At 57.7% G+C, this 14855-nt stretch overlaps 3 protein-coding genes across 3 annotated transcripts; 1 reads left to right on the forward strand and 2 right to left on the reverse strand.

Moving 5' to 3' along the window:
* Nucleotides 1-1211: 1211 nt before the first annotated feature.
* On the forward strand, nt 1212-4420 carry CD63 (CD63 molecule). Its single transcript, XM_060112190.1, has 8 exons — nt 1212-1317; nt 1886-1962; nt 2904-3092; nt 3260-3334; nt 3437-3532; nt 3639-3776; nt 4021-4104; nt 4267-4420. The coding sequence occupies exons 2-8, from the start codon at nt 1897-1899 to the stop codon at nt 4330-4332; spliced, it is 714 nt and encodes a 237-aa protein (XP_059968173.1). The 5' UTR covers nt 1212-1317; nt 1886-1896; the 3' UTR covers nt 4333-4420.
* Nucleotides 4421-5747: 1327 nt separating this feature from the next.
* RDH5 (retinol dehydrogenase 5) lies at nt 5748-8469 on the reverse strand. Its single transcript, XM_060113411.1, has 4 exons — nt 8160-8469; nt 7734-7992; nt 6270-6433; nt 5748-5971 (listed from the first exon to the last, which is right to left on the reverse strand). The coding sequence occupies exons 1-4, from the start codon at nt 8467-8469 to the stop codon at nt 5748-5750; spliced, it is 957 nt and encodes a 318-aa protein (XP_059969394.1).
* Nucleotides 8470-10485: 2016 nt separating this feature from the next.
* Nucleotides 10486-14197, reverse strand: BLOC1S1 (biogenesis of lysosomal organelles complex 1 subunit 1). The gene is made up of 4 exons (XM_060113071.1): nt 14039-14197; nt 13231-13303; nt 10969-11101; nt 10486-10686 (listed from the first exon to the last, which is right to left on the reverse strand). The coding sequence occupies exons 1-4, from the start codon at nt 14097-14099 to the stop codon at nt 10576-10578; spliced, it is 378 nt and encodes a 125-aa protein (XP_059969054.1). The 5' UTR covers nt 14100-14197; the 3' UTR covers nt 10486-10575.
* Between the last annotated feature and the right edge of the window lie 658 nt (nt 14198-14855).

Consider the following 14855-nt stretch of genomic DNA (forward strand, 5'->3'; position numbering starts at 1 on the left):
CCTTTCTTCAGCTTCTTTGTTCCTCCTCCACGGCCTGCCTGCCGTGATAACTGGGAAGCAAAGTCCAGAAGGGGCTTGGTGTGTCTTGCTGGAAGATTGTGATCCTGGAAACTGGTTCTCAGCCCAGCCCAGATCTCCTTCCTTCTGCTCTTACAGTTTCCTTCCTTGTGTACACATACCGAAGGCTCAGGAAACGGTTCTTCAGGCAGGACCAGAAGAACCTAAGGGGTTGGGTCCAGGCCAGGGGGGCAGGGGTGTGGTGGTTGGTTCTGTCCTTTGCTTGTTCACACAGCTCCTTCTGGGGACCACCATGGCCCACAGAAAGGGAGGCAGCTTGAGACCACCCCCTCACCTTCCAGTCCTCTCCTGGCCTTGCCCTCTGGGCTGTCCGCTAGGATGGGATGGGGAAATCCAGGGGATATATGCCATGCCCGCCTTAGTGTCCTCCCCACGCCTCCACCGTTAACAGGCTGATCTAGGAGGGGTGGGAGCTGACCTCAGCAATCCTCTCCCAGAGGGAGGGACCTGACTCTGACGTGCCATGATTGGGTGGAATGGTGCTGGGAAGGGCTTCCTCCACTTCTCGGCTCACTACTCAGGAGCCCTAGACAATGGAGAAGGGACTAAGAGACAGAGGGACAGGAACAGTCACTCTAGAACGCTGGGGGACTCCCAGGATGTGAGGCTGGGGACTTTCTGAAAGTTTATTCTGCCCCCACCCGATTCCAGAGAGCCAGCAGCGCCCTCTGCTGACTCGGGGAAGGGGTGGAACGGAGTTGGAGCGAGAGGAAGGGAGTGGGCTCTGGGTGGAGGATGCAGGCCTCTTGAAGACCATCTTGTCACCTCGACTCAGCTCTGCCGCCCGGCCGGGCGCTCAGAGAGTAACTTCGGGCCGCTCATCCCTCCTTTGGCTCTCACACGTCTCCTCCGCTTCCCTGAGCCAGAGAGAACCAGGCGGCGCCGGGTCCCGCTCTCCTACCCCGAGGTGGCCCCCTTCTGGCGGCGCCAGAAGGGCGCCAGGCACCCCGAGGTCCTGCCCTGGGCGTCCTCTCTTTGCGGGGGTGGGCGCTGTCTTACGGACAGGGGCCACCTGGCCTCGACCGGGCTGGGGGCTCGGCCTTCCCCACGCGGGCCGGGTGACTCAGGCCGCAGCTGTTCTCGCGTCACATGAGGGAGGCTGGGGCCACTCGGCGGGGGAGCGGGCTGTGGCTGGAGCCGGGGCGGGGCCGCGCGCCGGGCGGGGCCAGAGCCGGGGGGCGCAGCTAGAGAGCCCCTGAGCTGCGGCGGGAGAGCAGCACACAGCCTCGGGGAACCCAGGTAAGGCCGCGGGGCTCGCGCCGGCTTCTGCGTGGGGTGGGGAGGGGCTCGCCCCGGGCCTCCGAAGATCCGCCACCCTCCCCGCCGCTCCCGAGGCCCTTGCAACTTTGCAAAGTTCCGGAGGCCCGGGTTGGGTGGGGGTGGGGGTGGGGGGGCGCCGGCCGCACTTCTGTTTGGCGGTGGTCAGAGCCCAGGGGAAAGGGCCTGGGGGTCGGGCTGGGGCTGAGGACTGTTTTTCGTGACTAGTTGGGTGGGGAGGGGGTGTTTAACGCCTGGGGGCTGGAGGGCCGAGGGTGGGCGTCCGGCCCTGGCCCCCGCCGGCGCCCTGGGTTGGGTCCCGGGCCGCGGAGGCGGCGGGGCGGGGTCCGGGCTGGGCGGCGGGCGCCCCCACCCCTCTCCTGCGGGGAGAAGAGGGGGCTGGGAGACGTGGATCTGACCGCGGGTTTCCGGGTGGGAGGGGCCGGGAATGGGGGCCCCGCAGGGAAGGTCTCGAGGGCCGGCAGGGAGCTCGGAAGCCGAGATCCCCCCTCGACAGGTTCTGATCCCCCTGCCGTCCCCTCTGCCCCAGGCCAGGCAGCCATGGCGGTGGAAGGAGGAATGAAATGTGTCAAGTTCCTGCTCTACGTTCTTCTGTTGGCCTTTTGCGTGAGTGGGGAGCGGGGACGGTGAGGGCGCGCTGGCAGGGTGCGGGGAGACCTGGATCCGGAGTGGTGAGGGCTGAGGGGCCGGGAATGAAGGCAGCTGGGGACCAGATGTGGAAGGAAAGCCCGGGGAACGACCGAGGCCAGCGCGGCCGTCCTCTTCTCCTCCAGCTTTCAGGAACCTCTGAGGCTGGTTTGGACCAACAATGGCCGGCCACCCTCCCCGTAACCCCTCCGGGCCCTTCCTGTCTGGTGACCCAGTCTCTTGTGATATGGGGCAGTGGGGCAACCAGCCAACCGCCTGGTGCTATCGCCACCCTCCTCTCTCCCCCTCCACTCCCTCATTCCTTGCCATTCCCTCATCACCCCTCCCGGCTGCTTGGGGTGGGTAAGGGCTCTGCCCACCTCCATTCTCCCGTCCTGGGCTCCTGGCTGGAGAGGCTACTGTTTGTCCAGGAGGAGGCAGGCTACTTTTACCCCCTTTTCCTCCTCCCTTCTCCTCCCTGGCCTAGTTGGCCTGAGGAACCCTAGTCACAGCTGATGAGGATGTGGTGGGCATTGGAGGACAGTGAGAGGGCAGTTCTGGGAACCCTAGAGGCCCATAGGAAGAGGCTCAAAGGAAGCACTGCTCTTTGTCAGGAATATGTGCGCTGGGGTCAAGGCTTTCTGGGAACTTCTCTTTTTGCTTTTGGTGAGGAGCTGCTTGAAGGAGGGCGTGGTTCCTCCTGGCTGCCTTCTCCCAGAGAGCCTTGAACAATTTTCCAGCCCTCACTGTGGGGCAAGGATGCGTCCTCCTTCTCCGCCATAGTCAAAAGTTTCCTGGAGCTGTGAGAATTGGTCTCTCTGGCGTGGGGTTCCGCCTGTGTCCTGGGTGCACGTGCCACCCTCCACCGTGGAGGGCTGATGGGTTGTGGGTCTTTGAATCCTGACCTGCCCTCCTCCCAGGCCTTTGCAGTGGGGCTGATCGCCGTGGGCATAGGGGCCCAGCTCGTCCTGAATCAGACCATCACCCCGGGGGCCACCCCTGGCTCCCTGTTGCCCGTGGTCATCATCGCAGTGGGTGCCTTCCTCTTCCTGGTGGCCTTTGTGGGCTGCTGTGGAGCCTGCAAGGAGAACTACTGTCTTATGATCACGGTGAGTGGGTGTGGGCCAGCCTGGATGCCTGGGACTGTGGAAGGGCATTTCTCTGGAGGGGTCTTGTCGGGGTGGGTGGGTGAGGGAAACCTTGGTGAATGTTCCCGAGACCGGCGGGCCCCTCTCACCCAGACTCCAAACGTGACTCCCGTCCTTTGCACCTGCAGTTTGCCATCTTCCTGTCCCTTATCATGCTGGTGGAGGTGGCTGCAGCCATTGCTGGCTATGTGTTTAGAGACAAGGTAAGCAGAGAGTAAGGGGAGCGCCTTGCCTCAGAGGCCTGGATACTCTGGGACCCAGGTGCCCTGAATTCTGGCCTCAACAGTGCTCCTCCCTACTCCCAGGTGGTATCAGAATTTAATAAAGATTTCCGGCAGCAGATGCAGAATTATCCCCAAAACAACCACACAACATCGATCCTGGACAGTATGCAGGAAGACGTGAGTGGGGTTGCTGGGGGCAGGGGTAATGGGGGAAGGAGATTCTCATCTCCATGTTGAAGATGGAGGTTCACCTAACAGCCTTTTCCCCCATATCTTTCCGCAGTTTAAGTGCTGCGGGGCGGCTAACTACACAGACTGGGAGAAGATCCTGATGACAACCAAGCGAGTTCCTGACTCCTGCTGTGTCAATGTCACTCAGGGCTGTGGGATTAATTTCAACGTGAAGGATATCCATACTGAGGTAGGGAGGGGGCTGAGATAGTAGGGGACTTGGGGAAGCTGGGAAATGTTTCAGGAGGAAAGAGGGACCCGGGGTGGAGGTGGAGAGGGTTGGGGCTCTGGGAAGTTGGGCGTCAGGGGTGGGGAGGGAATTTGGGAATGCTAGGGGTGGGGTTAAAGGTACAGAGGGTGGGGGAGAGACAGATGGTCCAAGGAAGGTGGGTGGGAAGTTTCTAATGGTGTCTTGTGTGCCTGCCACCCTTCAGGGCTGTGTGGAGAGGATCGGGGGCTGGCTGAGGAGCAAAGTGCTGGTGGTGGCTGCAGCAGCCCTGGGCATTGCCTTTGTGGAGGTGAGAGATGCCCTTGAGCATCTGGGATCTAGGGGAGGGTGCTGAGCAGGAGGTGCTGGCCTGGGGAGGGGAGCCCTTGTGGTGTTTGGGGTCTCTTGGGTGGGTCCCGGGTACCTTGCCTCCCTGACTCCTCTTCACCCCCATCTCTGTCTTTCTTTCTAGGTCCTGGGTATCGTCTTTGCCTGCTGCCTTGTGAAGAGCATCCGAAGTGGCTATGAGGTGATGTAGGGGGTCTAGTCTCTTCAGCCCCCTCATCCAGGGGAGTGGGTAGACTCCAGGTTTTTCAATTAAACGGATTATTTTTTCAGACCGAAAAGAGAGAGAGTCTCAGTTTGTCTTAAAGAGTGATACTTTATCCCTTCCCCCTCCTCATCCATGTTCCTGTCCTCTGGGACCTCGTTCTGTTTGCACCTCTGGAAAGGCAGGCCTATTTTGGGGGGTGTGGAGGAAAGGAGGATTGTGCTGAAGGCGTTCGTTGGGCTGGCAGTGGAAGTGGGGATCCCGAGGAGGCTGAGGCCCGCTGCCCTCCCTGTCTCCTAGTCTCATGCTGCCAGGCTCAGTGCTGAAGGGTTCGTGAAGCCATTTCCCACGTCAAAGGGATTCTCTACAAAGGTCCTACCTGGGAGAGACCAGCCCACATCCACTGTCGACATCTTCTCCCTGGCCTTCTGCCCACCTCTGAGGGCCCAGCAACTCCTTGCCACACTGACCCTCAAGGGGGCCTGGCTCCTTTCAGGATGGTGACAAGTTGCTTTTATACCTGTGTGGCCAGTGTCTATCCTTCTTGACTTACGTTAGATAACAGAAGAATTTAAGAGAGTATTGGCTTTTTTCCCATGGAAACCACCCAGCTTGGCCTTGACCCCTCTTCATCACCTCCCCATGCCCCGCTTCCCACTCCAAACACTGAATTTCAACCTTACCCCAGGTAGAAAGGAAACATCCAACAGTGCCCTCTAGTGGCCACCCCTCCAGGTGCAGCTTCAAAGATGCCTTACAGATGCAAGACAATCCCCTTGCGCCCCCGAGTGGGTGCTGGTTGTTTTGCAGGTACTAAATGGGCCAGAGACCCTGGAGGATGTCAGCCTAGGTTAGTTAGGAGTTACATGGGGTCTTCCACTGGGCACCTTCATTTTTGCCCACCTACAGTGTTTTTGGTTTTGTTTTGAACAATACACATTTTAATTAATTAATTAATTTTTTAATTTTCGGCTGTGCTGGGTCTTCGTTGCTGTGCGCGGGCTTTCTCTAGTTGCAGCGAGCGGGGGCTGTTCTTCATTGCAGTGTGCGGGCTTCTCATCGTCACGGCTTCTAGTGTTGCAGAGCAAAGGCTCTAGGTGCCCGGGCTTCAGCAGTTGCGGCACGCGGGCTCAGTACTTGTGGCTCACGCGCTCTAGAGTGCAGGCTCAGTAGTTGTGGCACACGGGCTTAGTAGCACTGCGGCATGTGGGATCTTCCCGGACCAGGGCTCGAACCCGTGTCCCCTGCACTGGCAGGCGGATTCTTAACCACTGCGCCACCAGGGAAGTCCCAATACACATTTATTGAGTGCCTGTTTTGTACCAGGCACCAGGCAGTGCCAGGGTGGGGGACAGAAATAAAGTCCTTGCCTTGAACAACAACCTCTTGCTGGAGGGCTGGGTTCAGTAGACCGCCTGAGCAGGCTTGGGAAGGACCCAGGTGAGCACAGCATCCACCAGGCTGGCTGGCAGGTAGGAGGCTGGCAGCCAGAGCAGCTTGGCGTCCCAGCCTGGGCTGTAGCGGGTTCTGGGGTGACGGGCAGTCAGGGCATGCTCCAGGCACTTGCTCACCTTGGTCAGGTCCGGGTCACAGATCAGGTTCATGATTCGCTGCTGCACTCTCAGATCTGCAGCTCAGCGGACAGTTGTAATCAGTGTCCCCGCCCCGTTCCAGCCTACCTCAGGCCCTATCTCCTGGGTCCTGGGGCTTGCTGCCCAGTAGAGGTGAGAGGGGTCCTCAGTCCCCTCCCCAGTTTGGGGAGTGGGCAGGTTGCACATGGCCTGGGTGTTCTCCTATGGCATCCCATTCACCCTCACCCCTTCCCTGACTGCTCTACCCACCTCCCCCCAGCAGGCTGGTGCAGGCCTGGCCTTTGTGGCACTCTCATTTCCCTTCATATGCCCCTGCGTGGGCCCATCACTCACACTTGGTGAGGAAGGTCTCCCCATAGAGGGCCTGTGTGGCTGGAGGCAGCCGTGCCCAGCAGGCCTGCAGGTTGTCCTCCAGACTTTGCAGGTTTGTCACAGGGGTTCGGAAGAAGCCAGGCTCCACGATAGAGACTCGTACCCCGAAAGGAGCCACGTCCCGCCTGGAGTGGGGGCAGAGGGAGGTTTCTGGGTTCTTGTCTTTATAGGGAGAGGACTTCAGGGACATGGGTAGGGAGGAGGCTAAGATAGGAAAGCATCACAGGGTCAGTGGTCATGACAGGAAGGGATATCCCCGCTGCCCTGGGATGAGAGGCACGTGGGCCAGAGGGAAGGAGGTGTTTCTGAGGTTTGTTTTCCTTTGTATTCTCTTCTAGCATCTAGTGCAGGGACCTGCAAACTTCTTAAAGGGCCAGACAGTAAATATTTTCCGCATTGCAGATGTAAAATTAATGGTATTATGTAGCTACTTATATAACCATTTACACTGTCACCATTTAAAAATGTAAAAGCCATTATTAGCTTGTAGGCCAGTGGCAGGATCTGGCCTGAGAACCACAATCTGCCAACTCCTGAACTGGAAGAACCACATTCCCTAGATCCCCAAACACAGGGTTGAGCCTCAAGTGCTGGATATGGAGGGTATAGACTGGTATTTGCTGGGGGAAGGCGGGAGTACTCGGCACAGATTGCAGAAGTCCAAGTATAAAGTATGTGCTCTGTGATGCTGACTGGAAAATTAAAGGACTGAGGCATAGGGACAAAAGGAGATATTGATGTTATTTGCTGAGTGATGGTGACAGAGGAAGACTTCCTTCAGGAGGTGGGCCCAGCTTGGGGGAATCGAACTCTGTTCCTGTGTCATCCTTAAGTCTCCCTTGTGCTTTCGTGGGACTTTGAACATTATTGTCTAAAGATGAGGGGCAGGAGAATGTAATGACCAGGGTCTGTGGGCAAGCAGACCTGGGCATACGTGCCAGTGCTCCCACTAACTACCATGTGGTCTTGGGTAACTTATGTTACCTAAGGGTGTTAACACCTACCCTTACAGGATTTTTGGGAGAATTGAATGAGAAAGTGTTCAGTAGAGGTACTAGCTCATGGTAAGTAATAGTTGTATTAGTAATAATAACATTAATAAGAATGAGGGCGGGCTTTGGGGGGCATTTTCTACATGCCAGGCTCTGTTAGGGCCTCACATGTACCTCATTTTACTCACCCATGAGGCGGGCTTTCTCATCCTGATTTAACAGAGGAAGAACAAACTGGGGAAAAGAGAAGTAACTGACTAAGGTCACCAAGCTCACATGAGAGAAGGCTGGGATTTTAACCCACAAACTCGAGCCCTAAACTGTCTCTAAGTTTCCACCACGCCCTGTTTTCATCAGCTCTGCAGGGCAGATGCTAATTTGCTTGTTGAGTGGGCTCCCCACCGGACTGGGAGCAGGGCCCTGCACCCCTCACCTCAGGCTGTCAGAGAACGCCTCCAGGCCAAATTTGGAGACACAGTAGCCCCCTCCATTGGCTGCCAGGCGGCCCAGGACACTGGTGATGTTGATCACCCGGCCCTGGGCCTGCCGCAGCAGGGGCAGCAGGGCGAGGGTGACCCTGATGGGACCCAGTGTGTTCACATTCAGCACCCGCTGGAAATCCTCCTGTGTCTGCCAAGGTGTGGGCCCGATGAGGCCAGCCATGCCGGCATTATTCACCAGACCGAAAAGCCCTGTGGGGAGGTGAGACAGGCACAGGGTAGGTGAGGCATTCCAATGGGCCCTCTCCTTTCCGGGAGGATCTGAGCCCTGCTCCTCCCCCACAGTCCCTCTAGCTTCCCACAGCCCCTGCGAGTGCACACCTTACGCCCCGTTCCCGGTGGCCCCCTGCCATACTCACCTGCTTCCCCGACGTGTGTTTCCACCCACTTGGCTGCCTGCCGGACGCTCTGGGGATCTGTGACATCCAGCAGGGTGGTGTGGAGTCGGGAGGAGGCCACCCGCTCGAGGTCCTCTGCCCCTGAGGGGGTCAGGCAGCTGGCCAGGACCCGGAAGCCTCTCTGGTCCAGCCTCAGTGCCAGAAGCCGCCCAAAGCCCGAGTCACAGCCGGTGACAAAGACGAAAGCATCGCTGGCGGGCAGGCTCTGCCGGTCCCTGAGCAACCACAGTGCTGCCCAGAGCGAGACTCCCAGAAGCAGAGGCAGCCACATGGCTGGACCCCAAGTGACCTGCAGGTGGCAGCCGAAGCTGGGCAGGGAGACTTGTCTAGTTTACTCTGGCCCACCAGCCCTCGCTCCTCATATCTTCCCCCTAGCTGGAAGTCTCTGGTTTGAGCAGACTGAGGAATTATCTGCTTGGCAGATAACTCGCAAACTACAGTTCATCTAAGTAAAGCGAAGATCTGGGCAGACCCTGTATCTGTGGGTAACTTAACTAAAACCAGATGAGCTGGGTCCTGTGTGCAGACCCGCCACACAGGAGCAGAGGGATCTTGTTTGTTATCACCTCTTACCTCCTGCTAAACCAGCTGGGCCTTGTTTTTGGAGACACATACGGAGCCCCTGCATTTTAGTCCTGCTGGCTCCAAGCTTACTGTGTGAGGCCGAGCACCTCACTGTGTCTCTGAACCTGTTTTCTCATCTACCAAGTGGGGCTAACACCCAGCATGCCCACCTGGGAGCTGCGGGGGATCAAAGGGGATAAAGTGCGAGGCGGCGCATGAAAAGCTTTAGGCTTTGAGTTATCAGTACATGAACATCTTGCCAGTCTTCTCATAGCCCCCGAGCTCCCAGTACCCTGCTTACCTTCTCAGGGGAAAGCTAGCAGGCACTACAACACCTGAAGTTTCTTCTACACCTGAAGTTTCTTCTTTTGCTTTGCTTGAGAAACTTTGCTCCAGGGCTTCCCAGGCTCCCACACTAGCTACCACTGAGGCCAAAGTCCGAGGCAGGTGGACTGGGTGCCAGAAGTATTAAGTGCATGTGGGGTGGGGTGGGGTGGGGTGGGGGAGGAGGAGGAGGAGCCAGGGAGGCTGAGAGGCCTGTGGGTTGAAGCCAGGGCTTGGTACAGGCCAGAAGTGCCCAGTGCCCTGCTTGGCTCTCTTTTCCAGTGGGGCTCCCTGACCACCTCTGTCACAGATTCTTTTTTCTAAGTTTTTGAATTCCACAAGGCCTACTCGTCTTTTTTTTTTTTGCGGTACACGGGTCTCTCTCTCATTGCTGTGGCCTCTCCTGTTGCGGAGCACAGGCTCCAGACACGCAGCCTCAGCGGCCATGGCCCACGGGCCCAGCCGCTCCACGGCATGTGGGATCTTCCTGGACCGGGGCACAAACCCGTGTCCCCGGCATTGGCAGGGGGACTCTCAACCACTGTGCCGCCAGGGAAGCCCCGTATTTTTTTTTTTAATTTATTTTTTGGCTGCGTCGGGTCTTCATTGCTGTGCACGGGCTTTCTCTAGTTGTGGCGAGCGAGGGCTACTCTTTGTTGCAGTGCACGGGCTTCTCATTGCGGTGGCTTCTCTTGTTGCGGAGCATGGGCTCTAGGTGCCCGGGCTTCAGTAGTTGAAGCTCGCGGGCTCTAGAGCGCAGGCTCAGTAGTTGTTGTGCACAGGCTTAGTAGCTCCGCGGCATGTGGGATCTTCCCGTACCAGGGCTCGAACCCGTGTCCCCTGCATTGGCAGGCGGATTCTTAACCGCTGCGCCACAAGGGAAGTCCTGTCACAGATTCTTAAGAGGAGGGAATCTATCAAGGATGGCAGCTGCCCCTCTCTGTTGGTGACCTTGGACCTGTCACTCCTCCCCCTTCCCTGCCCTGAAGTGCTCCCATGCCCAAGAATTAATCTCCCAACTGATCCAGACTCATGACACTGCTTAGCACCAGGCTGGGAGAGGCCGTGAGCACGTGGAGAGGCAGAGAGCCAGAGCTGGACCAGGCCTGCTCCCTGTCTTGTTTCTCCTCTGCGGGAAATGGAAGTCCTGGGTTAGGAAGCTTGGCACAGGGCCCCCTGCCCTTCTCTGGGGAGGGGTGGGAAACTCCCACCCTCTGCTTACCCAACAGTACCTGCATCAGGTACCAGGCCCAAGGAAGAGAAGAGAGTTGAGCTTGTAAGAGGAAGCTAGTTCCAGCCTCTACCCAAAAGGTACCATTGCTCAGGGGAAGGGTCTTCGAACCTTCCATTCCTACCCGCCACACTGAGTTAGTAGCTCCTTGAGACAAACACAGAGAAATGGAGGCTTGTGTTTTATTCATGGCCTGTCACCCTCCTTCCTGCCCGCCTGGGGGAGGCAGGAGGAGTGGGGGAGGGGAGGGCAGTGGGGCTAGGAGGGGGCCGACTGCAGCTGCCCTTTGTAGATGTACTCCAGCGCGGTGGCAATGGTGCGCATGTCCAGCTCGATGCTCCGAGCCCAGTTCTCCACATCCCCGATTTCCTGGAAGGTGGTGGTGGGGTGCGGGAGCCCGGGAGTCAGGGTGGGTGGGGTGTGGCTCTAGGGGATGGATGGGGGCACTTTCATTCCATCCCCTAGAAAGGGCTTTGCGTGGACCCACCAGCTTCTTTTACTTCTCTAGCTTCTGTGACACTGGGGCCATAGGTTTCTGGGGTTTCTGGGACGATCCCCACTTCCTCCTCAACCCCAGGCCTGAGGTGACCCCACTGGAGGCAGCCAATGGGGGCGCAGGATGTGGCTGGAGACGTAGGGAGCGTGGCCTACCTTGAGCGCCTGGTTGAAGTTCTCCACCATCCCGATCCACTGGCCTGTCTGCTTGGCAAACTGGGCAGCCTGGACCTGTAGGGTCTTCACCTCGTGGTCCAGCTTTCTCTGGTTCATGTAGGCCTGGGCCACGCTAGAGGTTGGAGGAGGAAGGAGGTCAACTCGCCCAGCTGGTGGGGAGTGGTCTCCAGAACCGATACCCCATTGCCAGAGTGGGAGGCTGGTCAGGAGTCAGGCTGGAGAAAACCGTGTGATTTTGGCCATTCCTGGATGTGAGGCAAATGACTACGATGTACATGCAAATGAGCCTGGTCCCTTCCTTCCACTCCCAGGATTCCCAGGAGAGCCTAGCCGGGAGCTGACCAGAAACATACCATTTCCGACCCCCAGAGGAGTTCTTGAAGCTGGGTGAGAAAAGGGAGGGTTAACCTGGTGGGGCTGAGGGGTATCACTGAGGAAGAAGCTGGGAGGGAAAAGGGGGCGTGGGAAAGCTTGGGAAATCCAGCGGCAGGGACACATCTGGCAATCATTGGAAGGCCAGGGATCTGTGCGAGAAGTTGGGAAGGGAAATTGGGCTCCTCCCTGAATCTGGGGTGGGATGGGAGAGCAACCCCCTCCCCAGGAACTCAGGGTCAAGGGAAGATATCCCAAGGGCTGCTTCTTGGCTCTCTCCCGGTCCTTCTCCTCTCGCCCACACAGATAAACGAACACACACACACACACACACACACACACTCTCTCTCTCTCTCTCTCTCTCTCTCTCTCTCTCTCTTTTCCTTCTGCTCTAGGCAACAGGTTTTCTATTCTCCTCGATCATGGTTGCCTGCGGTTACATTACTGCCCCAAGGCTGGTATCCCCCCACCCCGCTCACCAGCCCCACCCCCGCAATAACTGTGCAATAACTGTTCCGCCTTGTTGGCTGATGAATCTTTCATTCCCCACCCCAGAGCTCTGGGTCAGCTGAGAGACCCCACCCACTGGAATCTGTGGAGACTGGAGGGGACAAGGGGACGGGGCGGGGGGTGTCCAGAGAGTGGGAAGGACACCTGACAGGGGCTGAGATAGACTGAGCCTTTGTTTTCCTTTCCGGGGAATGAGAGGAGCCGTGGGCAGCAACACAAAACCCTTTCTAATCTGGCTTTGGCTTAGCTGCCCTCTAAGCTGAAAGTGGGGTGGCCCCTAGCAAAGGAAGAGAAGTAGGAGAAGCCTGGGCCAACCACAGAGCAGAGCCCAGGAGGCGCCAATGTGGGAGGGAGGGAAGGCACAGACCCTGTCCCTTCTCTCTGGGAGATAGCTGGGTCACAGTACGGGGTGTTGTAGGAGCTGAAACAGTCATAGCAGGGTGCTCCCAATGCTTCAAGATTCCCCTGGGAGTTCCTGAAATCCTCATTTTCCCTGTTGACCTCTTGCTTTCTCTCATTCACACTTCGTGGAGGGAGAGGCCTGGAGGGAAGGGAGATCAGAGGCCCCAACCACAGCCTTCTCTCCCCCTAATCTTCCCGAGATGAGCAATGAAGGTGACAGTTCCTGCCTGGCTCCCTTGGGTGACTCAGTCTCTGAATTCACAACAAAGCTATTCGACTTGCCCTGGGGTGGAAGGCATCATACTGCCTCCTTTCTCCCAACAGACGGCCTGGCTATCAGATCATCATCTCTCCACTTTTCTGGGTCACTCAGGGTCAAGAGACAATGTTCTTTGCTCCTTCCCAAGTCACTGGTCATTACTGGTATCCTCACTTAGGACCAAAGCAAGGGGTGGTCTCTGGAGACCCAGAAGGAAGGGAAGTGACAGCCTGGCTCTAAGGTGGCTCCTGGCATAGGTTCTGCCCTCACCCTCACCAGCTGTGCCATCTCTTTCCTGCCAGCTGCTCTCCAGGTCTGCCAGAGGGTGGGAGGTGGAGAAGGAGGGGCTGGGAAGCTGTGGTGAAGGACGGTGCTCTCCCTCCCGCTGGAAGTGACAGCTGGACTTGGACGGGTGAAGAGAGGTGGCCAGATGGCATTAAGTTGTGAGCACCAGGGAAGTTATTGTTGGGAAGGGGAAATCTGGCTGCTTTTCCAACAACCGCAGCTGTTCCTCTCTGCCCTTGTTAGGGGTCAGAGCTGGCTCAAGCCTCTCTCCATAAAAGTTAAGCTGGGTGGGGGGAGGATAGGGGAATGAGCGGAACATCTCATCTCCTCAAGAGCAGTCTGAGGGCTAGACCTTGCCAGTGCCTAAACTTGGGGGGGGGGCGGGGTTGGTGTTGATGGGAAGAGGTTCATACCCCACATTGAGGTGATCCACCAAAGCTTCTGTCAGGCAGGTCGCTGCAGTGATAGCCTCTCGCCTCCTCTTCTCTGGGTGGAGGGGGAAAAGGGATTAGACTGGAGACTTGGTTTTTTGAGGGGTGGTGCTTAAGGTTCCCCCACCCATTCATTACTATTCTGCTAGTTGTGGGAACATTTCAACTAATCTCAGAGTGCCAGAGCTGAAAGGACCTTGCAAAACATAAAGCAAGCCCTTTCATTTTGGCGGTGAGGAAACTGGTACCCTGAGAAGGGAAGCGATTCGCCCGGGGAGGCTAACGAGTCTGTGGCAGCGCCCAGGACTCCAGACTCTCAGGCACGCTTTTCCCAATGTCTTGGCCTTAGGATTGGTAACTCCGGGATTCCCAGCCCGGATTCAGGAAACAAGGGTACCACCCCCATTTTGGTGGTTTCAGGCCTCCAAGAATCCCAGCTCTGCCGGGTCCCCAACTCCCTCTTCCCTTCAGGAGCGTTCCTTCCCACTTCCAGGATGAGCGGCTCCCTGGACCAATCGGCACAGCGTTCCGTGACAGAGGGCGGGGCTAGGATGCCGCTGAGACTTAGCGTGGGGGGCGTTGCCGTGGGGGACTGGAGCGCTGCTAGAGACCAGGGCCCGTTGGCAAGAGAACGGAACTCCCCCAAAAGCTCCTCTAATTCCCTCTCCCACATGCCCGTGCCCACGCCTGCGCCCTTCCTTGGATTTGGGCCGTTACTCAAGGTCCCAGGCTCCGGGCTGAGGCTAGGCCGCGGCGGGAGAGAAAACGGCGGACTGGATATTTGGCTCACCCTGCAGCTCCTTGCGTTCATTCTGCTTGGCCTGGTGTTCTTTCAGCAGGCGGGACAGCATGGTCGCGGCGGGCTGGGGGCAGGGCGCGCCCGGCCCCCTCCGGCTCCCGGAACTGGAACGAGCTGCTCGGCTCCCGCGGGGCCCGGGGTCACGTGGCTGCAGTGTCACGTGAGGCGCGGAACCGCCCTCCTTTTGAGACTTGGGGTGGTAGGTAGTGAGGATCTTGGCTGGGAAGGGAGGGGATAGTAGGGCCAGGTGAGCTCTTGTCTTTATTGAGAGCTCACTTTTGGTGAGTGTGGGAATGTGGGTTTCGTACCCACATTGCAGAACCAGTTTTTAATCTCCTCTGGATCTCAGGCTCCCAGGAGGGTTGTCGTTGCCAGGCTGTCCATCACGGTTCGGTTGTTGCGGGAGCAGAGGCTCCCAGGACTCATTGAAATTCTTCTCCTTCCCTGGTCGTTCCCTTCTGGCAGCTCTGGTCGGTTTTCAGTTGATCCTCAGCTCCTCCCTCTAGGGGGGGAATGCTTTTCTCTCTCTTCCAGCTCTCTCTCTTCTCACCACCCCGCCAAAGTCCCTCAGCTCTGGCTGATCATTGTCGAGAAGAAACATTTTAGGCCCTTCCAGCGGCCTCCTAGGGAGCTTTGCTAATTTGGCTGGCTATGTGTGGTGAATGTGCAATTCCATCTCTGTCCTTTTGTGGTCAGGGAATGCAAACCCATTTATTTCAGTCTTACCAGCAGAATAAGCTGCTGCCAAAGTAAAAGGTAAATTATATAACACCTCTCTGAACTAAAGAGAAATGCTTCTGGGATTAAC

Source organism: Mesoplodon densirostris, chromosome 11 (genome assembly GCF_025265405.1).
Source record: "Mesoplodon densirostris isolate mMesDen1 chromosome 11, mMesDen1 primary haplotype, whole genome shotgun sequence".
Lineage (NCBI taxonomy): Eukaryota > Metazoa > Chordata > Mammalia > Artiodactyla > Ziphiidae > Mesoplodon > Mesoplodon densirostris.